Source organism: Notamacropus eugenii, chromosome 6 (assembly GCF_028372415.1).
Source record: "Notamacropus eugenii isolate mMacEug1 chromosome 6, mMacEug1.pri_v2, whole genome shotgun sequence".
NCBI lineage: Eukaryota > Metazoa > Chordata > Mammalia > Diprotodontia > Macropodidae > Notamacropus > Notamacropus eugenii.
In genome coordinates this window covers 53917155-53941635 of record NC_092877.1, presented here as the reverse complement: position 1 = coordinate 53941635, position 24481 = coordinate 53917155, and the positions used below count along the sequence as shown (strand labels likewise).

The 24481-nt window shown below is 41.4% G+C and overlaps 1 protein-coding gene across 2 annotated transcripts in view; it reads right to left on the bottom strand.

The window, feature by feature from the left end:
• The window catches only part of HGFAC (HGF activator), a 54749-nt gene that overhangs the window by 12411 nt on the left and 17857 nt on the right, over window positions 1–24481 (bottom strand). Inside the window, exons 5-10 of one of the 2 annotated variants that reach the window (XM_072620085.1) lie at window positions 15447–15569; window positions 13883–14014; window positions 10321–10431; window positions 6515–6689; window positions 4174–4259; window positions 1596–1851 (exon numbers count right to left, since the gene is read on the bottom strand). In XM_072620085.1, the coding sequence (XP_072476186.1) occupies window positions 1596–1851; window positions 4174–4259; window positions 6515–6689; window positions 10321–10431; window positions 13883–14014; window positions 15447–15569 (883 nt within the window). The remainder of the gene's footprint in view (window positions 1–1595; window positions 1852–4173; window positions 4260–6514; window positions 6690–10320; window positions 10432–13882; window positions 14015–15446; window positions 15570–24481) is intronic. The other variant, XM_072620086.1, reaches the window with a different exon arrangement.

Here is a 24481-nt window from a genome sequence, read left to right as displayed (position 1 = left end):
GACATGGTTGATATCTACGATGGACATGGAGATGGTTGGTAGATAGACTAAACCATTCCTCAAATGACACAGAATCAGACATTTAGAGCTGGAAGCAAACTTACAAGATATCTAATCCAAGCACCTTATTTTATAGATGTGAAGCTGAGGCCAAGAGGTTAAATGATTTGCCTAGTTACAAAGATGGTAAGCAGCAGATGTAGGGTTTAAACCTAGAGCCTCCAACTCTGAATCCAGCACTCTTTCCACTGTATCACACTGATTCTCCATCTAGAAACCATCCATCTTCCAGAATGACTTTCTCTAGACTCACTCCAGTTTGTACATGCCCTTCCTACAATGTGGTATCACCATCATCTCCATCATCAATGCTTACTGAATTGTTCAATCATCATATTGCTGTTCAGTTGTTTCAGTGGTGACCAATTCTTCATGATGCCATTTGGGATTTTCTTGGCAAAGATTTCCTTCTCCAGTTGATTTTATAGATGAAGAAACTGAGGCTAACAAGGTTAAGTAACTTGCCCAGGGTCACACAAGTAAGTATTTAAGGTCAGATTTGAACTCAAAAAGACAAGTCTTCCTGATCTCAGGTCCAGTGTTCTAAGTACTATGTGCCACCTAGTTACTCTAATAATCAATCACACTTTGCCTCTATGTAACACTTTATTTTGTTAATGTTTTTTTCCAAAGTTATTATCTTGTATGGTCCTTACAGAATCCAGGGAATTCAGCAATTCAGGTATTATTCCTGTTGACAGAAAGAACAACTGAGACCTAGGGACTAGAATCTTCTTGCCTTCCTGTGACATGCTGCTGAGTCCTCCTCACTCACCACCCTTATAAAGTTCTAGACCAAAGCACCTCCCTCTGGCCACCAATCCCCTTTTCCTATAGTTCAAAGAGGCTAGGTCACTTCCTTAAATTCAAACAGGTATTAAAAGGAGGGAATGAACAAGCATTTATTAAGAAGCTACTGTGTGCCAGGCATTTGATAGGAATCTACTGATTCCCCATTTTGCAGTTAAGGATACCGAGGTAGACAGAGGTTTAAGTGACTTGTCCAGGTTCACGTAGCCATTAAGTGTCCGAGTCTAGCAGACCTGGGATTCCAATCTGATGTCCTCTAACTGCAGATCCAATCCTTTTTCTACAGTCATGTGAATTCTCCACCATGTTCCTTCCCCTCACTTAGCTTTTTCTTTCTCAGGTCTACCCCAAGACATGGCTATCTTTACATGTGGAGAATAAGCATCCTGCTAGAAATTCAGGCAATCTCATTCTAAAAAAGTTCTCCCTGACCCTCTAATCTCCCTTCTCCTCACATCTCCATCAGCTGCTAGAGGACCCTTGCTCAAAGTGATAGAGCTATTCCTACCCCTAGGAAAACTCAGGCTGTGAATATTGAGGGAGTTCAAAGCCTTTCCAGAGAATGGGATTTGATAAAGGAAAGGTGAGAGAATATGAGAAAAAAGGGAGAGGATACATTGGGCATCCCTTAAATTTCACCTGCACTGAGTCAGTCTTCACCATCTTTACCGCTTTGCCCAAGAACTGACCTTCCCCAAGGCGATGGGGTGATAGGATGCACTTACCTGTTGGAGAAACAGTGGGCAGCTGATACTACCCAGCAGGAGTGGATGAGGCTGCCAGCACAGAAGTTCTCCCCAATGTACAAGGCCGCCATCCACGGGTGGGATCCTGGCAAGGAGGAAGAACCTCCAATAATTCGAGGTCTCAGGAATGTCCTCTTCTTGTGTCTCTTCCCACAAGCTCGTCTGTTGAGCGGAGAAGTCTCGGTAATCATGAGAAGTTCCATGTTGTTCCGAGCCCCACTCCTCCGACTGTTCACTGAGGCAGGAGAAAAGGCAGAGCTTGATGGTATATTAAAGAGAGAAAGAACCTGGGAGACCATCTGTACAAGGGGAGGTTCAAAAAGTGTTTTGATAAAGTCCCCCATGCTTAGTTTTTAAAGAGATGCTTTAGCAGAAAGAGCTCTGGACTTGGAGTTAGACCTGACTGCAAATTCCTGATCTGTGAATTACTACACATGCAAATTTGGACCAGAACTCCCTCCTTCTGTGTTTCAGTTTCTTCATAAAAAATAACAGGGTGGGACTAAATGATTGCTAACGTACCTTTCTGGATCTAAATCCATTGTTTCCATGTGAAAAAGACGTAGGGGTTTTTGTGACTGCAAAGGCTGTATGAGGTGACATTGTCATATTGTAGCCAAAAAACAGCTAGTTTCCATTCATTTGCATTAATTAAAACCAGGGATCAGAATAAAATGGTGATAGCATCATATACCTTGGTCAGATCACACTGGGAGTACTAAGTCACGTATGTAGATGTCACATTTTAAGGAGGACGTTGACAAACTGGAGTGCATCCAGAGGAGGGAAATTAGGACAGTGAATGGACTGAAAACTCTAGGACTAGAGTGGCTCATTGGATAGACTTGGTGTCATAAACACCTGAGTTCAAATTCTGCTTCAGATACTTAGTTATATGGCCCTGAATAACTCCCTTAATTTCTGTTTGCTTCAGTTCCCTGAATTGTAAAATGGGGATCGTAATAGCACCTACCTCACAGAGCTTTGAAGATCAAATGAGGTGGCACATGAAGAGGGATGGAAAAGGGATTTACTAAGGGCTTCCTCCGGGCCAGGTACTGTGCTAAGCATTTTACAAATATCATTTTACTTGAAGCTCACAACAACCCTGCCAGGCAGGTGCTAATAGTGTCTCCATTCTAAACTTGAGGAAACTGAGATTAAGTGACTTGCCCAGGGTCACAGAGGTAGGTTGGATTGGAACCCCGGGCTTCCTAATTCTAAACCCTATCCACTGAGCCACCCAGCCACCTCTGAACCTTAAAAAGCTTTGTAGACTTTAAAATACTGTATAAACACTAGCTATTTTTGTTTTACTATTATGATTAGCCTGCAGAAGAAAAGATTTGAGGGATGGGCTAGAGGTAAGGGGTTAGAGAATTGCCCTAAAAATCTAGTGGGCTGTCACAGAGAAGAGGCAGCTAGGTGGAACCATAATGCACAAAGCACCAGGCCTGGATTTAGGAAGACTCATCTTCCTGAATTCAAATCCAGCCTCAGACATTTACTAGCTGTGTGACCCTGGGCAAGTCACTTAACTTTGTTTGCCTCAGTTTCCTCATCAATCAAATGAGCTGCAGAAGGAAATGGCAAACCACTATCACTGCCAAGAAAACCTCAAATGAGGTCACAAAGAGTCAGACGCAACTGAAATGATTGAACAACTGTCCCAGAGAAGAAGTGCTTGACCTGTTTAACTTGACTCTGAAGGGCCAGACAAGGCATCGCAAAGAGGCAGATTTTACTTAAACACAAGGAAAATCTTCCTAATAATTAGTGAGTTCTTTGTCGCTAGAAGTCTTCAAACATCCTTTGCCATTTGTCCCAGATTCTGTAGGTGGGACTCCTGCTTTGGGTGTGGGCTGAACTGAATGACCTCTTTAGTTCCTCCCACCTTTGTGGTTCTGTGATTCAGAATAAGGAAACTGAGACCCAAAGAGAGGAAATGATTTACTCATGGTCAAACATTCTGGATGGGAGCAGAGCTAAACTTGAACCTGGGTCTTTTGAGTCTGAGTTCAAGAGTCCTTCTATCACTTTTGCCCCTCCAGGTATCATAACCCATCCCTGTCATCTTCACAGAGTCAAATGAAAACATGAAGGACAAAGTTACATGTGAGTCATAAATAGGGATGTGTTAGAACCTAATTGTTCAATTTTCACTGTGAGCATTCACACCTCAAAAATCCACAAGGGTCACAAATCAGGGTTTGATTTGTTATTTTTTTGACTACCTGGACTTATGAAAGTTTTGAAGAAAATGTTCACAATGCAGATTAAAATTAAAAATTTGTCCTACCTTTTTGGAGAATCTATTGTTAAACATTTACCAACATATTCCTGGCTATAAAGCAGGGTAAGTGTGCTAAAGAGTGTTATTCCTATTTCCTAGGACTGTCCTCAAGTGACCACCAGAGGGATCCCCAAAATCCTACATGAGCTTCTGAGAATACATCTTACTGCAAAACTCTTTGTGGAGTTGGATGACAGTGTGCTTTGTGTCTATGAGCTAAAACACCAGCAGTTCTCTCCACTGCCTGGCTCAAAGCCCACCTACCGCAGGCTGAGATGTTGCAGTATTCCCAGGACAGAGTGTTGTCCTTCATGATGTAACACCATGGCTTCTCATCGCTGTCGGGATTTCTGACACAACAGAGAAACAATTCAGTGAAACTGTGGAAGCCCAGGCTCTTCCTCCCCTCAGCCCTCACCTAGGGAATAAAACCAGGGGACCTAGCGCTAAACTCCCTCTGTACCAGCAAGGAGAACTAGCCATGAGAACAAGGGGCCCTGAAAAGACTTATGGGAAATAACTCCTACATTTTCTATTCAAATGATGAATCATAGAATGTTATACGCTAGAAAACTTGGTGGTTGGTTTTTTAAAAAATATATTCTGATACCTGTATTTTGATATAATAGGTTTCCTTTGTATATCTAATGTGTTGTATTTTATGTATTTAAAACATACTAAGAATGGTCCATAGGCTCCACCAGACTGCCCCAGGGATCCAGGACACACAAAAAGGTTAAGAGCCTTGGAAGACAATGTTAGAAGCAAAAACTCAAATGCCCAGACTTCAGAAAGACCTTAGGATCAAAGAAAAAAGAGTGCCAGAAATGGAAAGGACCTTAGAATCCAGGACGTCAGAGAAGGAAGGGACCTCCAACCATGATCATTTAGTCTAACACTCCTATTTTACAGAGAAGGAAACTGAGACCCAGGGAAAAGTCATTTGTTCAAGGTTATACCATGAGTCGAAATCAGAGTCAGGAAGACAATTAGCAGGCCAGTGTGATTCTTGACAAGATAGCCTAACCTTGCTTAGTCTGTGGAGTGGTCTCATTGATTCTAGAAAGATACCACAATTTGATATTTGGATTTTCCAGTTGCTCTCTTCAACAGATGCTCTGCCTAGCAGGAATGACAAAGAAACTGGAACTTTCAGAGGGTCAGGGAACCAGTAAAGCTGATAAAGTTTCACAATTGGGTTTGAGTGATTTGCCCAGGGTCAGTAAACGTCTGAGGCTGGACTTCCGTCCTGACTCCAAGCCAAAGCTCTATTCATTGTGCCACATAGCTGCCCCTTGGTGAGAGTTCTTCTCAAATAAATCAATCAATAATGTGTGTATGTGATGTATATGTGTGTGTGGGTAAAATCAGTAGTAATGTATGGATGGGTCCTGCGCATCTTCTAAATCAATAAAAGACATGGTGTGAAAGACTTGTTCACATCCTGGGAAACTTATAAAATGTACAGTTCAGAATTTATAGTTCTGAGCTGTCTTGGAAGTAGAGAGGAATTTCAAGGGACTGGAAACAGACATGAAAGAATGGGGTCAAGCTGGAAAGAACCCATAAAGAATCAGCAGCCCAAGGGCACCCAGGGATAGGAGAAAGACTGGACTATGGTAGACAAAAGTGAGATCAAGGAAGGTTTTCAATCCTCTAGGGTGAGGAAGGGGAAGTTAGGAGAAGTAGAAGATTGAGGACAACGCTTAGTTATCCACAGACCTTGTAAGATAATCTTTTACTCAAATAATTATATATACTCAAATTCGTAACCCAAATGTTCACAGCAACCTCAATCTTCTCTCAACTATGAAGAGGCAGGGGTTAACTAGAAACAGATATAAATGTAAATCAAGGCAAAGAGCTAAACTTCTTTCTAAATATTAACAGGGGTTGGCAACTGGAGGGTTGAAATGATTGTGATTGTACTCATATCTTTTCAGCTAAAATAAATACCCTAAAAGCCACAAGAGGCGAGGGAGTACTAGTAAACCTTAGGAACCATTATCTTACACTTAGACTTAAAATGAGCTAATTATTAACAAGGTGTTACATTTTCTTTAAGGCTCTCACATCATATTCTCTCAACATCTCCTCCATTGCCTTGCCAACTCCCTTGCTGATAGGCAAAAATACACTTTTCTCCCTGATCCCTTCCAGTTCTGAAGTATGCGTAAGATGAAATCTGCCATTGTTCCTGGATGGGGTGTGTCAATCTACCCCCCCTGTCACCCTATGTGAATTTTTTGAATTGTCTGGAGTCATATGACTAAAAAATGTCAGAAGCAGAATATGGACCCTGTTCTCCTGATTCTCATTTCTATATTGTTTCCAAGAGCCCATGCTATCTCTTTTAACAGCTCACACTTGGATATCACCAAGGAGTTGGTAGTACAAATATGATTATCCTTATTTTATAGGTGAAGAAATTGAAATGAGAGATTACACCAGCAGAAGGTCTCTGTATGACCCATGACATACGTTCTCCCTCCCCAAATGTCATCAACTTTTCTTTTTGCAGAAGGTCTGCTTGCCCTTGTGATGACAGTAGAAAAGACCCTGAAGAATCTCAGTCATATGAGGACAGGGTTAGGTGTACACTCACCTGCAGTAGGAGTGAGGGCCCAGCCCTAGGTGTACGGCCTTCTCTACACTGTCCACATGGAGCTCCTGATACAGCAAGTCTGAATTCCAGGGCAAACAGCTCTGGCCCGAGATGGTCTTCTTGGCAACACCACGATATTCTGTGCCATTACCTAAGTAACAGGTCTCCCCAGGAACTGAGGGCAGGAAATACCTGCTAAGCACTGGCCAGCATGAAATCTGCCCTCCGTCTCCTCTTCCAGGCTTGAGAAGGGTATGGAGGTGGCTTCCCAATCCCTCTTCCCAATTAACCTATCAAAATGGGGCTGGGAATTCAATCTGAGTCTCTATCTGAACCAACATCTATCTCTAGAGACCATGAGTTCCTTGAGAGCAGTGATTCTCTATTGCCATTGTACATTCACCAGTTCTGAGCACATTGTCTAGCACATAATGAGTACTTAAGAAATACGTATTCACTAATTGACCTTGCACTTTACTGACCTTCCTTCGTAAAATCAGAGAAAGTCAGGAAGGGCCCTTGGAACATAAAACAAACATAGAACATTAGAGCAGGGACCAGCCTGGGCACTTAGAATTCTAGAGTTGAAAGGGAGCTTAAAACAAAGACATAGAATATTAGTGCTGGAAGAAATATCTGTCCAGATACACAGAATAGCAGAAATGGAAGAGACCTCAGAGGTCATTCCATCCAATCTGCAGCACCAGAAGATTCCATTTTTGATATCTTCAACAAGTCATCATCCAATGTTTGTTTGAAGGAGGGAGATTCCAGTACTTCCTGAGGCAGCCGCATTCTGTTTCAGATAGTTCTAATTAATATTGTTTTCCATATGCAATTTTGTACTCGTGCAGTTGTTTTTTGGAACCCAAATGTAGATTGTTATGTTTGACCCTATTAAATTCCATCTTATTAGATTCCACTCTTTTTCTAGCTAACTTAAAGGGTGTTTATTTTGGATCTTGTCACCCAGTGTGTTAGTAATTCATTCCAGGTGGGTGTAATCTACAAAAATAATAAGCCTGCTACCTCTGATGTCTTCATTGGGTTCATTGCTAGAAAGGTTGAACAACAAAGAGTGAAGGACAGATCCTTGAGGCATCCCACTGGAAACCTCCAAGCTGACATTGACTTATTTATGACAAATCTTTGTAAATGATCACTTAACCAGTTCTGTGTCTATCTGTCTGAACTGTCACCTGATCCACTTCACTTCATTTTGTTCTCCAGGGCAGCATAAGAGGTTCTGCAAATGCTTTGCTGAGAAGCAGGAAACACTTTTAATGAAATCATATAAGAAAAGAAGGAAAGTAGTAGAGGAAGAGATGGAGTTAGGAAAGGAGGGTGAGGAAAGAAAGAAGGAAAGAAAGAAGGAAGGAAAGAAAGGCTGAGATTAATGGGACTTTATATAAAACTGGAAAAGGACAAAGAACAGTATTTTTTGCTTTTCTTTTCTTGCTTGCTAATTCATTTGGCTCTATCTTGTAAAATAATAAGGGTTTATGCAAGAATTTACTCTTCATTTTGCACGTTTATTTGATTATTTTGTTGATCATTATTGAATTTATAATAAAAAAAACTTTTACTGTTTTGCTAAAACCCAATAAACTATGCTAATAGCATTCCCTTATCAGCCAATCTGGTAACCCTATCAAAGGCTCAGTGATGTTGATCTGTCATGGCCTGTTACTTATGAATCATGTTGGTTTTTAGTGATCACCATTTCGCTTTGTAAAATAGTCACAAATTATATTCCTTTAATAATGTATTCAGGAATTTTTCCAAGAATCAAAGTTGATTATAGAATATAGAATGACAGAATTGAAATAGACCTTGGAGGTCTTATATTTTTCTTTCATTCTACAGATAAGAAAACTGTAGCTCAGTTACTTATCTAGCTACTAAGGTTATTTGCACTGCTTCATCGACATCGGAGCCCATGAGTTTTATTTCTGTCCTTTCCCCACTGTGAATTGCTGAACAGCCTTGGATAGTAATTCTTCACAAGTGATACCTTCAACCCTCTGGGGTATCTGCAGTTTAGTCATTATATTTCAGATATCTCATTCTCAAGATTACATAGGAAGTTAGTGGAACAAGGATGAGAACCCAGGTCTCCTGAGTCCCTATCCAGGCTCATTCTATCTCCTGTCCCTTCATTTGACTCAGTAACACAATCACACTTACCTTAACCTTTCTCCAGATTCTGATAACTTTCATAATCTGTTTCAGACACTCTACCGTTTTGCTATATACAGGTCAATTTTGTATTGTTTTCTATTTACTGTGTTCAAGTCCTGTCTCTCCAGCTGATCTATGAACTCCCCTTGAGCAGAAGCTCTGTGTTAGATATCTGTCTATAGTCTAAGAATCAGAGTACATGGAGTCCAATTCAGTCTTTACTTCTAAATTACTTATTATTTATGTTATATCATATCATATCATATCATAACATATTATTATATTGAGCATATAGGTTCATAGAACCTGAGCAGGAAGGAAACTCAGAGAATGTCTGGTCCAACCACTTCATTTTATAGATGAGGACGCTGACAGACAGCGTCCTCATTTGGTGAATTGTTCAAGGTCACACAGAGAGTAAGCACCAGAAGGGAGATTTGAAACGAGGTTATCTGACTCTACAGTCCCTGCTCTTTCCACTGTCCCTTACTCCTTTCTGTACCTTTTTTTTTTTTTTTTGGCTCCTCTCTAAAAGGAGGAAGGTAGATTAATTATTCTTAGGGGGCTTTTCCAACACTAACCTTCCCTATTTTCTAGATTCTTTTCAGCTCTAGCACTTTATGTTCAGAAGCTGTAACTGAGGTGGGGTGACTGGGGCTTTCTTCTGGGGCATTCAAATTACAGGGCACTTTCAGTCCTTCAGTGGTATAGAAACAACTAATCTTAGCAACTCAATAGCAAAAATAATTAACTCAAACAGGAAGCTACCAAATGGTTATTTATCATCCTTCCTCCTGACAGCTGTAGCCCAGGAGAGCTGCTTCTTGGCTCCACCTTCTCCTGCTCCTCATAATGTCCTTGGGGCTCTACCAGACTCAGTTGTACCATGAGTTCACTTTTTACTGCTTGGCTCAGACACAATAACAAAAGTTATGACTCTATTAAATTTGAAGGTTTCTTCCGCTTCCAGCTGTCTATGTTCTGTCGTCTTTTCTATAGATATTCTATTTTCCATGCTCCAAGGTCCCCCTCAGCTCTGATAGTCTATGTTCTAAGTTCCCTTCTGGCTCAGACATTCTGTGTTCTATGGTCTCTTTCCATTCTAATGTCTTGTGTTCTAAGTCCACTTCCAGCTCTGATATTCTCTGTTCCATGTTCCAAGGTCCCTCTCAGCATTGATAGCCTACGTTCTACATTCTAACTTCATTTCTGGCTCTGATGCTCTATGTTTTCTGGTCCCTTCCAGCTCTAATGTCATATGTTCTAAGCCCACTTCCAGCTCTGATATTCTATGTTCCATGTTCCAAGATCCCTCTTAGCTTTGATAGCATATGTTCTATGTTCTAATTTGACTTCTAGCTCTGATATTCTACGTTCTCTGGTCCCTTTCCACTCCAATGTTCTTTTTTCTAAAGCCTCTTTTAGCTCTGACATTCCGTGTTTTGTGTTCTAAGGTACTACTAGCCAACTCTAATATCCCACATTCTAAAGTCCCTCAAAGTGCGGACATTCTGTGTTCTATGGTCCATTCCATCTTGAATGTTCTAATGTAGACAATGTCTACATTAATGATATTAAAGATAATGTTTAAGGTAGACAATTCATTGGCTGGTATGTCGACTCACCAATGTTGCAGTATTTCCCCGCGTATAGCTCTTGGCAAGCGCAGATGGTGTTCCCAGTGGAGACAATCATTCTACAGACACTGTCATGGAGGCACGGGTTATTCACACAGGCTGCAGGTGAAAGTTTGTGGAAGACCCATTATACAGAGTAGGAACTACCTGAACTCCCCCAGGATTCCTTTCTTTTCCCTATTCTGGGGCTCTTGAGGACTTCAGGCTGGACCCCTTGCTAGGGGCCTCTCTTCCCACCTACTCCTCAGTTCCTGTTTTCTCCACCCTCACCCCTGCTCCACTTCCCTGGCTTGTATGGGCATCACCCCCAACCCTCCCATACACAAACAAATGTCTGTTAGAATCCTTCCATTTCTTCAAGCATCACCTGCCTGAAGCCTTCCCTAATCCCTCAGTTCAAGGTGATCCTTCCCTCCCTCCCTCCCTCAAATCTCTTTACTCATCTGTGTAAACTCTGCCACGGAATATATGCCATATTGTAACAGGAATTATATTTATTTCCATATATGTCTTTCTAGTAGATAATGAACCCCCTGAAGCCAGGAACTATGCCATTTTTCATTTATATATCCCTAGCACTGAGCATGGTCCCTTAATAAATATTTCTTGAGTGAAAGACCCACAGTAACAGACAATCCACTTTATTGGAAAAGCATTACCTACACAGCATGATCTGAGGTGTGTGGAAAGGGCTCCCCTTCCTAAACATGCTTCTCTCATCAGCCTGGGGGAAGGCCTGAAAATTCCACCATGACAGCGTCATTCTTTGGGGTCCAGCATTGTCCTCTCTAGACATCTCTTGTTCCAAGCGCTCCCTTGACCATAGATATCCATTCTCCATGACTTACATGTTACTATGAATTAGATTACTAGATTGTTTGGGTCAGAGTATTAGGGGAAATATTTGTGGCAGAGGAACATGGAATCAGTTTGAGGTACGAGAAACTTGAAAATTGAGTTCCAATATGATAGAGAGAAAGGACCTCTGCCTTTGGAGTGAGAAGCTATGGGTCCATGTCCCAGCCCCCTGTCACCAGTTGTATGGCCTTGCCATAAAGAATCAGTCTCTGGGGATGCTTAAACTGCATCTCATTTCAGCATTCAGCGTTGCAAGGATAGACAAGACAATGCCCAGATGAGGGCACAGAGTTCTAGACCTCTGGGGAGCAGATGTTCTCAGGGACCTAAGAGTAAGTATCTCATTGTCCTGTTTGTCCGTGCAGATATGACCATGAGAACCATTTTAAAGCCTACATGGTATTTTCTAATCTCAAGGTAGATGTGATTGCATTCCCTGCAATGAGGAAGTGGGAAGTCCAGGGAATGCAGTAAATTTCCAACACCCTTCTTATTCCTAACCCCCAGGGTGGCTGAGAGGAGGAAGAGACATGCAGAGAAAAAGATAGAAAGGCTCCAGTCTAAAGAGTTTTCTGTTTCTGGGAGGGACTGTGTCCCTGGGGATCAATAAATCAATATTAATTAGGAGCTCAGATAGACTAGACAGAGACCAGGCTGTGGTTGATGCTAAAAGAAAATAGATGAGAAAGGAAGTGGTGTGGAGGTCATGCGTCTTCCCTGTCTTCTTCAGGCATCCCAGCCCTTGTCATTTGCATAGAAAACTAGAGCATTATAAGAGAAAATAAAAGCATTTTTCTCACCACTGTTTCACTCAGTTCCTTTTCCATTTAAGGAAGCAGAGTCCTGGAGATATTTGCCAGAGCCAGTGGAATGAGAAGAACCAAACGCTGGAGTGAATTTCTTTTATCTTTTTTTGTATCCCTAGTATTGAGCACAGTGCCTGACACATGGTAAGTAAATTTTTAAGAAGTATGGATTGATTGACTGATTGATGTTATATTTCAACTAAGGATACAGGATAGGAAAAGAGTAAATAACTCAAAGAAGAGTTCAAAAAACAGACATGGTTTAAGTCTGAGCATCTTCTCTTTTCTGTTAGCATCCTGCCATCGTCCCTTCAGGAGACATGTTTACTCATCACAAAATTCCCCAGTGGAAGGAGGACAAAGTGGTTGATGATCCAGATGATAGAGGTACGTAGGCTGGAGATTATAACTGAGCTGGAGACCTTCCCTACAGGAAAGGACCTTACTGATCACAATACATTCCAGTGGGTGGAGGATGATGGCTGAAAGATCAAAAACATAGCTTTCCCTTGAAGGAAATCATTACTTACATCCCTTTCCATTGTCAACTTTGCTTGGTTTAGACACAGGGACTGTCTTCTAATTTGTATCTCTGATGCTTAGGACAGTACCTTGCACATACTAGGTGCTTACTAAATGTTTACTGAATTGAATTGAATGAATCAAATCCCTAGTGGATGTTGGACAGGGCATTTGTTGACTGAAGCTAGCTGGATATCTTTACAGTGTACCAAATGGAACAGAGACGCGATGACCAGCAAGGAAGAGTTGCCAGGTAGAGTTTGTCAGGGAGCAGCAGAGAAGTGGCATCTGACTGGAAATGGGCACAGAAGAAAGCAGTATCTGAGGCATAAATCATTCCTCCTCACGTACACGTTGTCCCACATGTCCTTCACATGTGTGTGCACCATACAGCATTCCCTGCCTATCCACATTTATTAATTGTGCATGTATTTGTAGGATAGAGGGATCAAAGGTTTATAGTGGAAATGGTTTGCTGTTATTTTTATGGCCATATTATTTTACTAAATTCCTTTACTTTGAACTTAGTGTATCCCTATGCCGAATAGTAAAAGTAAGCACATTAATAGGGGCTCTTGAGATATTGTCTGGAGACAATTCTCACTCACAAAATATCTAGAATCCTGAGTAGTTTCCTGTAGGTCCTTGTGAAGGGGAAGGGGCAACATGAGAATGGTTCCATTTCTTATTACCCTTCTATTTTATCCAATTAAGCTGCTTACTAAGATAATGATGTTTAAATAGAAGTGTTTGATTCACAGCATTCTGTGAATGGAAGGAACAGATTTGCCAATAAATAAAGGCGATGCCAAGAGACCAGTAGAGGTTCAGACCTCTACAGCTAGGATTCAAGTCTAAGTCCTGAACTCCAAATCTGTGTTTGTCCTTCATTGCTGAAGAAGACCATGCCATCAGAAAAATGATGACATGACTTGCACTTGACTTTGTTTAGATTTGAACTCAGGTCCTTCTGACTCCTGCACTGGTGCTCTATTCACTGCACCCACCACCTAGCTGCTAAGAGGAGCCAGTAGGTGAGTGGCAAACCTAGTTCACTCTGGCATTGGAAGAGTAGGCAGCAAGGTGTGCATTCCCACAGCCACCTAGTGGCTGCATTCTAAAGTCCTTTCTAGTCCAGTCTGTTAACTATATCTAAAGTCAATTAACTCCATCTCTGGCATTCTATGCTCTGCTTTCTAAAGTCTTTTATAGTTCTAACATTCTGTGGTATTTCCCACCCCTTCTGTTTCTCTGTCCCATTTGGCTCACCTCTCCATCATTTATCCCCTAGCCACAGCTCCTTTCCTCCCATTTTGCTCAGTTGCCAAAGGGTGGGAAGGGGCTAGGGGGAGAATCCAGGCTACCTGTGTATCGGATCTTCTCACATGCAATGTGGCCCCTAGAGCAGTTGCACCACTCTACGACCCCTTGATGGATTCGAGCCCAACTTTCATCTATGTCAAAGTACTCATAACGTGTTACATCAAAGCATTTTTCTGTTCAAGAGGAAGAAAACACGAAAGTTATGAGCAAAAATAAACCAGATCCTGTCCTGATAGCATCTACCTTTATTCGTCTTGCTAGGCTCCTTCCCCAGACAAAGCAGAAGCTCAGAAGCGCTAACCACAGCAGAGAGTATAGCATCGAAAGATAGTAAAGACAAATCAGCCCACCGGTCAGCTTCAGCGGTAACAATTCATTCCTCTTGCTCAAAGTCATCAGTTCCTAGGACTTAGAGCCGTGAGGGATTTCGGAGCCTGCCTAGTCCAAATCTCTTATTTTAGAGATGTAGGACTTGAGACCCAGAAATAGATTTGAACTCAGGTCCTCCTGACTCCAAGCCCAGGACTGCATTCACTGCACTGCTAGCTTCTTCTAGATGCACGTTTCAGGTTGTTAATGGAACAAGTACTAGACTCAGAGAACTTCCATGTTCTGACCACTACAGCTGTGTGACTTTCATCTTTCCGTGCCCCGGTTTCTTCATCTGTTAAATGGGGCTCAGGATATGTATACAGCCTACTTTACAGCATTGTTGTGAGGAAAGAACAAGTGCTATAAAAATGGGAGTTATTATTAACAATGACAACAGCAGAAGTAAAGTTTTGTCAGGAAGCGCTGCACGGACCACCTCTATTCCATAATTTTAGGAGGCATAGAGGTAAAAGTCCCAAAGAGTTTCTGTCTAGGACTTGAGTTTATGTCCTGGGATCAGACAAAGCATAGTGTACTTTTTAAAGGTATGTCAATAACAATAGATCTCATTTATGTAACCCTATGAGGGAGAAGCTACTAATATACCCCTTTTTCAGATGGAAAACTTGGGGCTGAGAGGGTTACAGCACTAAGTACCTGCAGCATGGCTCAGACACAGGTATCCCAGGGCCCCAAGGCAGTGCTCTCTAATCACTATAACATATAGATAACCAAAATATTACTTATTTTAAGAGTTGGCACAAATGTAAAGATGTCGCATTTACCTGAGGGGCACTAGATTGATCTCCTTTCACCAAAATATCTCCTGCATGAACCAAAGAGCAGTGTTGCTTAGTGGATGGGGGCCTGGCCATAGGGTTAGACCCCTTTCTCTGCTCTAGGCATCACTTCAAGACTATAAATTGCCAAGTCACACTGGTATACGTGTGTTCATCAGTGTAGGAGGGCCCTCACATGTAGTTACAGGTATGGACCAAAAAAATAAACAAAGGAACCCCCCAAGCTAAAACAGAAATATATAGGGAAACTGAAGCCCAGAAAGCATATAGCTGATAAGTATCATAACAGGCTCTCAAACCCAGGTCCCTTGTCTTCTAACCCCTGACCTGCTTCTATCATCTGAAACCTAGCATCTTCTCTTTTGCCTGTCCTTCATTCCCCGATCCCCAAGCTGTTCCTCAGGTCTGGGTGTGGGGGAAGGGGGCTCCTTACCCATTTCGCAGTCCTTGCCAGTGAATTCCTCAGGGCAGGCACAGTGATAGGAAGTGGAGTCTTGGGAGTTGGAGCAGGACCCTCCATTTCTGCAAGGGCTGGAGGCACAGTAATCCAGACTGCCTGGAAGACATGGGGACGTAAGCCAAGGGCCTCCTTTGTCTCGTTCTCTCCTTCACCTCCCTCTCTCAAGCATTGTTTATGAACTAGAAATTCTGCTGGTTTCTGGTTAGACACAATATTCCGTTTATGTAGAAAACTCTCTTTTACGGATCTGAAAGACCTGGTCTGTTGGAACACAGGGGCTGAGACTGGCTTTATTCCAAGGTGGTGGTCACTTCTTGTGAGTTGGGAGAAATGGGTTCGTAGGCTTTACAATGAACCTTAGCAATCACACCGATCAATTCCTTCTACTTCAGTAGAATGTAAGGTCCTTAAGAGCAGTGGAAATTTCATTCCTCTCTTTGTAGGGATACTTACTATAGATACCTAGCATCTGCACAGTGCTGGGCACATAGGAAGCCTTAATAAATGCTTGTTGAATTAACTTAAATTTGACAGAGAGAATTATGATTCTGGGGCGGGAAGTAATTTGCTCAGGGTCACACAGCTAGTAATTCAAATCAGAACTCAAACCCAGGACCTCTGAGTCTGATTTTCATGCTTTTCCCACTACACTGTGGTTCTCTGAGCAGAAAAATCTCCCTCTACTCACCTTCTCCAGTGTAGGAAATTTCACCATTAGCATCTCTTAATCTTCTAAAGCAAGGGTTCTTTTTGTTTATAATTTTTAAATTTTATTTTATTTTCATTTTCACATTCTCTTCCTCCCTCCACCCCCTCCTCAATCAATTGAGAAGGTAAGAAACATAAGACCTCTTCTACAGTCATGTAAAATGGATTTTTGCATTAGCCACATTCTGGGGAAAAAAGGACAAGAAAATGGGAGGAGGGTGATGTACCTGAATCTGTGCTCTGAGTCCATCAGTCCTCTATCTGGAGATGGATAGCATTTTATATCCTGAGTTCTTTGGAGTGGTGGCGACTCATAGTGATTAAAGTTACTAAGTTTTTCACAGTTTATTATCCTTTCAATATTGTAAAGCAAGGGTTCGTGAGCTTGTTTATTTTTTATTTGATAACTCCATTTCTACATAATTGTTTTCCTCTATAATTCTATGTACTTTATTTTATGCATTTTAAAACATTATTTTGGGAAGGGCTTCAACATTGCCAAAGGGGTCTTGTGACACAGAAAACATTAAGAACCCCTGCTCTAAAGTGTATAACACAAGGAAAATAATGGGTCTATCATACTCAAGACTTCCACATTGGATGACTTGTTTTGAAGGGAGGAGGGATGACGTCTAGAGGAGAGCCTTGAGCATTGGTGGAGGGAAGGGCCAATGATGTAGGAAGGAAAGAACTCTGGGGGTCACCAAAGGCAAACTTCCCCCAAATAGTAACAATTTTGCTGGGGTCTGGACTAGCAGGAGAGACAAAGAAGTCTAGATCAGGGGGGAACTGTCTAATCTAGGTGCATTTTAACACCATCCCTTAAACAATCATAGACATTCATGCACACAAACACAGAGAGATGTTCAAAAGAAGTAGTAAGTTTTTTTTTCTTCTGTCGGTCTTTAAATGGAAGCTAGAATACTATTTATAAATGTAACCTGTCACCTGGCTCCAAGACTATGAGTTTACACAGTACAAGTTCAATCTGGGGATTGGTTCCTTCTAAAATATTTTTTCTTTGTCCCTTTTGCTTTCACCAAATTTCCCCTGGGAAATCTCAGAGTATAGAAGGAATATAACTATGTCTGTCTCCCTATATGTGACTAACTGGATCCCCCTTTCCTATATAAGCATTCAAGGTAGCAATAGGTACGTTGGGTAAGGACAGCCTATATTCCACTCTACAGATAATGCAGAAAACACATAAAGGACTCAGGAATCCATAAACAATTGATACACTATTTCTCCCTCTCTAATGAGTCCCACTTTTCCCCAAGATCCTAGAATTCTCCAAATTCTTAGTACCATTGTACAGTTTGGACACCCCTATGAAGAGAAATAAATTTGGTATTGCAATAAACTATCATTCTGTTGGGGAGACTCACTATATCCCCCACAGGGCATTCTAGTTTAGGATGTTACCCCAATAATTTGATTTCCCATCCTCCTTTACCCCTCCTTCTCAAGGACAAGGGACTGTGGAAATACCCTGATATTCTGGTGAGTTCTACTTTCACCTCCACAGACCATTTACAGTGTTATTCTTAAAGGGAAACAGAACCTTCTTCCTGGAGCTCATTCAGGAACTCCCTCCTCTTGGGTTACTTGCACTGGGGTAGGACAATGCCCAACTCTTTTGATTCACATTTCCTGTTTAAACTCCCTGTTGTCTCTCCATCATTAGGAGCCACATAAATGATCACCTTCTCTTTCCAAGAGGCTGGTACTGGGTAAGAAACTTGTTTTCTCTGGCTAGAAGGCTGAATTCTTGGATTTGCACTATCCAAGTACTCCACTGTCTTCTCCATAGCTGACAGATAGTTGAGAACGTTTGCACCTCTCTTCTCTTGGTATTCTGGTACTGTCCTGCTTTCTGACATCTCTTGGACTAAGAGACTTCCATCTCTGGGACTCAGGAGTAGGATGGTCCAACAGTCCCACAAGAGCTATGCTAGTGTTATAGGTAACCCTAGAGACCAAAATCTACTCTGGGGCCTCTGGTGTCTTGTTGTGTGCAGCTCTTCATGAGCCCATTTGGGGTTTTCTTGGCAGAGATATTGGAGTAGTTTGCCATTTTCCTCTCCAGCTCACTTTACAGATAAGAAAACTGAGGCAAATAGGGTTAAGTGACTTGCCCAGGGTCACACAGCTAATAAACATCTGAGGCCCAATTTGAACTCAGGAAGATGAGTCTTCCTGACTCCAGGCACAGCACTCTATCCACTGAGCCTAGTAAATTAGCAAAAAGGCTCAATTCTGTGGTGAAGTCTTGCCGAAAATGGTACCTCTGTGGGAGCACAACAGTTCTTCCCCATTCTAGACCAAGTCAACCAACTCCTCCTCTGAAGAAGAGATTTTCAAAGATGTCTCCATCTTAAACATGGCATCACTAGATCTGCCCCCACAGATCCCTTCACTCCTCCAAAGTTGTCTGCAGTCATGGTCAGCCCCCGACCAGGAGACCAGAAGTCCTAAACAAAGGCTGACTTCTTGGTGAGCTCAGATAGTTGAAGTCACCCAATAAACCAAGAAATACTGTAGAGGAGATTTCTCCCCAGATAATGACTGAACCAGGTCCCATGTGAGTTGCTTTTCAGTTCCAAGATTCCATATGGGACTCTGACTCACATGCAAACAAGACAGACACACTTGCACAATTGTCCACACACACACAGCTGCTAACAAACACAGGTGTGTGTAATAAACACACTTGGATAGAGATGGATGCAGCAAATTCCCAGACAAGGTCTCATCTGCTTACATAAGAGCACACCAACCCACATCATTTGCACGCAGAGGATCACAGATTTGGAAATCAATGGGACCTTAGAGGGCAGCTTGACCAACCCTTCATTTTCACAGAGAATGAAACCAAGGCCCAGAGAGGGTAAATGATGAGGATCACATAGTAACAGAACCCAGGCCCTCTCACTCAAAATCCAGCACTCTTTCCACTACTCTGACCCTCTCATTTTACAGAATAGGAAACTGAGGCCCAAGAAAGGGGAAAGGTCTTTGCCTAGGGTCAGACAGAAATTAGTACTAGAACAGGGATACAAAGGAATCCAGCTCCTTCCAGGCCAGCGCTATCCACTGTGCTTTTTCCTTGCCTGTGCCACAGATGGAAATGTGGGTTTGTGTACACACACACACACACACACACACACACACACACACACACGGTTGAAATGCATAAACACAGGTATGTCTGTGCATATACCAAGCACAAAGACATGCACACAGACACTCACCATAGATGCTGACACAGGAATACGTGTACAGCAACTCACACAGTCCTCTCAACTCCTCATTTTTATAAGTCTGGATCTAGTACCTTAAAAAGGCTATCAGGTGGGTTGTGTTCTCAGAGCCCTGTCTGACATGGGCCAATGTACATTTTTAGATATGACCACCAGGTGGCAATGTTGGCTCACAAATGGCTAAAATGGTGTCATACATTTATACACTTACGTACATCTGTCTCTGTCTCTGTCTCTGTCTCTGTCTCTGTCTCTCTCTCTCTCTCTCTCTCTCTCTCTCTCTCTCTCTCTCTCTCTCTCTCTCTCTCTCTCTCTCTCTCTCTCTCTCTCTCTCTCTCTCTCTCTCTCTCTCTCTCTCTCTCTCTCTCTCTCTCTCTCATTATCTTGGCTACTTCCTGCCCATGGGACCTTGGGCAAGTCATTTACTCTCTCTGAGTCTCAATTTTTTCATCTATAAAGGGGTTGGACAAGATGACCTATAAAATCCCTTCCAGCCTTAAATTTATGACTCCTACCTGAAGTAGGGGTTTGATCAATATTTATTGAAGGAACGAATGTCCCTTTTAGAGTGGCCCAAGTCGAACTCAAACAGCTTTTGGTGTCACTCTATAGACATGAGTTTTAGGAGCGTTAATCTAGACCATTTCCAAACAAGCCAGTAGATAATAATAACTTATCATACTTATAAGGTCTTTTATGCTTTTCCGTGGGATTTTAAAAAACAATAACACACCTTAGAGGCATATGGAGGGAGGGAGGGAGGAAGGGGGGAAAGAGGGAAGGAGGAAGGGAAGGAGGGAAGGAAGGAAAGAAGGAAGAAGAAGAGGGAGGGAGGAAATAAGCGTTTATTAAGCATCTACTGTGCTAAGGCACTGTGCTAAGCGCTTTACAAATATTACCTCATCTGATCCTCACAATAGCCCTGGGAGGTAGGGGCACAGAAGTGTTAAGTGAGTTGCCTGGGATCATGCAGCTAGTAAATATCTGAGGCAGGATTTGAACTTGGGTCTTCCTACCTACAAGTCCTATGCTGTAACCATCAAGCCACCCTCACACTCGACAGAATAGAGGACATTTGGAGAAGGGTCATGCTTTAGGGGGGAGATGATGAGTTCTGTTTGGGATAAGTTGAGTTTGAGATACTAACAGAACCTCCAGATGTAGACATCCAGCAGGCAAATAGCAAGGCGAGTTCAAGAAAGAGACTAGGGCTGGATACGTGGATCTGGAAGTCATCTAGGTAGAAAAAATAACTGAAACCATGGGAAATGAGCATCCAGGAGGAGAGAAGAAGGTGTTGAGGCACAGCCTTGTTTAGGTGGTGTGAGATTGGTGGTAAATAGCCAGAGAGACAGGAGGATAATGCAAAGAGATTAGCGTCACAGAAGCTAAGGGAAGACAGAGTATCAGAGAGGAGGAAAGCCTAGTCTGTGGAGTCAAAAAATGAAGAACAGTCCCAGTGGATGAGGACTGGAAAGAGGCCATTGGATTGAGCAGGTAAGCTATCACTGGCCAAATCAGAGAGAGCTCTTTCAGTCAAGTGATCCGGCTGGAAGCCTGGTTGTGAGAGATTGAGAAGCATGTCGGGGGGTGAGACTGTAGAGACAGTAACAGAACAGGACAGTTATAGGTTAATAGCTTGAGGGGAAGACAAGGTCAATTGAAATTGCTTGCTTTTTTAAAAAATTTATTAGGGATGGTGGACACTTGAATATATCAGTAGGCAGCTCAAAGGAACCAGTAGAAAGAGACTGAAAATTGAAAAGGGGGAAACTCCCTAGGGCCAACTCCCAAGGGATACAGTAGGTGATGAGATCAAAGATACAAATAAAGGATCATACTTAACAAGAAGGGTCATTTCTTCCTTAGAGACTGCTGCAAAGAAAATAATGAAGGAAAATATATGGGATTTTGAGTCATGGCATAAGGGACTTTACGACACATGGCATAGATTTTTTTTCCTGTAAAATAGGAGGTTAGGTCCTCTGTGGAAAGGGAAGAGATACGTGTTGTGGGGATGGGAAGTAAGGATACAAGAAAGTTTGTAATATTAGTAGCAATAACAATAAAAATAGGCATTTGCATAATGCTTTAAGGTTTAGAAAGCGCATTACAAATATTTCATTTGATCCTCACAACAACCTTGGGAAATAGGTGCTATTATTTTTTCCCTATTTTACAGATGAAGAAACTGAGGTAAACAGTGGTTACATGGATCACACAGGATCACACAACTGGTAAGTGTCTGAAGCTGGATTTGAACTCAGGTTTTCATGACTCCAGTGTTCTATCTACTATGCCACCAGCAACCTATAGTTTCGATAAATGTTGTCTGACATAAAGGATGACACCATAAGCAAATTAGAAGAGCAAGGAACAGTCTACCTGTCAGATCTATGAAGAAGGGAAGCATTCATGAGAAAATAAGAGACAGAGAGCATTACAAGATATAAAACAGATAATTTTGATTATATTAAGTTTAAAAGTATTTGCATAAACAAAACCAGCGTAATCAAAATTAGAAAGAAAGCAGAAAGCTGGGAAACAATCAAAAAAAGTATCTTTGATAAAGGCTTCATTTCTCACATTTAAAAAAATTGAGTCAAATTTATAAGAATACAAGCCATTCCCCAACTGATAAATGGTCAAAGAATATGAACAGGCAGTTTTCACATGAAGAAATCAAAGCTATCTACAGGCATATGAAAAAGTGCTTTTGATTAGAGAAATGCAAATTAAAACAACTCTGAGGTACCACCTCATACCTATAAGATTGGCTAATATGACAAAAAAGGAAAATTATAGATGTTGGAGAGGATGTGGGAAAATTGAAACACTAATGCATTGTTGGTGGAGTTGTGAACTGATCCAACCATTCTGAAGAACAATTTGAAACTATGCCCGAAGGGCTATAAAACTCTGCAAACCCTTTGACCCAGAAATACCACAACTACGTTTGTATCCCAAAGAGATCATAAAAAAAGGAAAAGATTGGAGTGCAAAAATAAGTTGAGTGCAAAATATTTATAGCAGCCCTTTTCATGGCGGCAAAATTTTGGAAACTGAGGAGATGTCCATCAATTGGGGAATGGCTGAACAAGCTGTAGTATATGAATGCAATGGAATACTATTGTGCTATAAGAAATGATAAACAGGCAGATTTCAGAAAAACCTGGAAAGACTTGCATGAACTGATACAAAGTGAAAAGAGCAAAAACCAGGAAAACATTGTACAACAGTATCAACAACATTGTGTAATGATCATCTGTGAATGACTTGGCTCTTCTCAGCAGCACAATGACCTAAGACAAGTACAGAGGACTCAGAGAGGAAAATGCTATCCACATCCAGAGAAAGAACTGATGGGCTCTGAAAGCAGTTTGAATCATACTTTTTTTTCATTTACTTCATTCTTTTTTGTGGTTTTTTTTTCCCTTTTGATCTTTTTCTTCTTTCATAACTGTAATACTATGAAAATGTTTTACACGATAGCACATGTATAAACTATATCAAATTGCCTACCATTTTAGGAACAGAAGAGGGGAGGGAGAAAGGGAAAAAAATTTGAAACTCAAAATCTTGTATGAATGAATGTTAAAAACTATCTATCTTGATGAGTAATTGGAAAAAAATCCTATTAAATATCTGAAGCAGTATTAACTTTTTTGGCTGCTAAATAATACTGTTAAACTTATATTGAACTTTTATTGCTATTATTAATCAGTTTTGGCCAACTCTTTGTGACCCTGCTTGGAGTTTTCTTGGCAAACATACTGGAATGGTTTGCCATTTCCTTTTCCAATTCATTTTACAGATGAAGAAACTGAGACAAACAGGATTAAGTGACTTGCCCAGGGTCACATAGCTAGTAAATATCTGTGGCCAGATCTGAACTCAGGATGATGAGTTTTCCTGACTCCAGACCCAGCTCTCTATCCATTGATATCCTATTGAGCTTGTAGTCCACTAAGACCAGGAGATCTTTTTCGGACAAACTATTGTCCAGTCACAAACCTCCCACAATTTGTGAGCTTTTGGGGGCCCAAGTGTAAAACAACATTTATCCTTAATAAATTTTATCTCATTAGATCTGGTCCACTGTTTCATCTTGTCAAGATATTTTTACATCCTGACTCCAGCATGCAGTAAGTTAACTAACTCTCCCAGCTTTGTGGTTTATGCAAATTTAATAATCATACCATCTGTGTCTTTATTCAAGCCATTGGGCACTTAGGGAATGCCCAAGTCCCAGGGAAACATCCTTTCAAACCATTCACCATCAAACCATTAATGACAACTCTTTGAGTCCATTCATTCATCTGATTCTGAATTATCCTAACCAGATGGTCAGTCACCATATGCTCATTCTTTTCCATAAGAATAGCTTGATAGACCATGTCGATTACTTTGCTAAAAATCTATGTAAACTTTATGTGTAGCACTTCCTGATTTGACAGCCCAGTTGCCCTGTCCAAAAAGGAAATAGTCTAGTGATCACCACTTTTTCATCTAAATTTTCACTAATCATTGCTGTAATAGCATGTCCTAGAGTTCTGGCAGTAATTTAAGGCCAATTCACTGGCCTAGAGTCTGGAGGCTCCATTCTCTTTGTCCCCACCCCCACTTTTTGGGGAGATCAAGGAAGAAGGGGAGAATCAGGTTAATTGCCGTTCTCCAGAACATCACACCTGTCTCATTCTCCATGAACTTTCAAAGATCACTGAGAGTGGTGCTGCTATCACATCTGTCAACTCTTTTAGAACCTTGGCATATAGTTCATCTGGGTCTAATGACTTGAAATCAGTGTTCTCAATATCTTCCCAGTTATCTTGAGTATCTACTTCCTAGTAGCTATTTTTCTTCTAACCTTCTAGTCCAAAAACAATTCTCTTTGACTGGAAAAAATAAACACAGAAGAAAAATGAGAGTTTAATATTTCTGCCTTGTTTCCCATAAATGAAGCCAATACTGGTTGGTTCTACTTCTAGGATGGTACAGACAGGATTTCTGCTCAGGTCTAAGTTTGATTAGCTGACC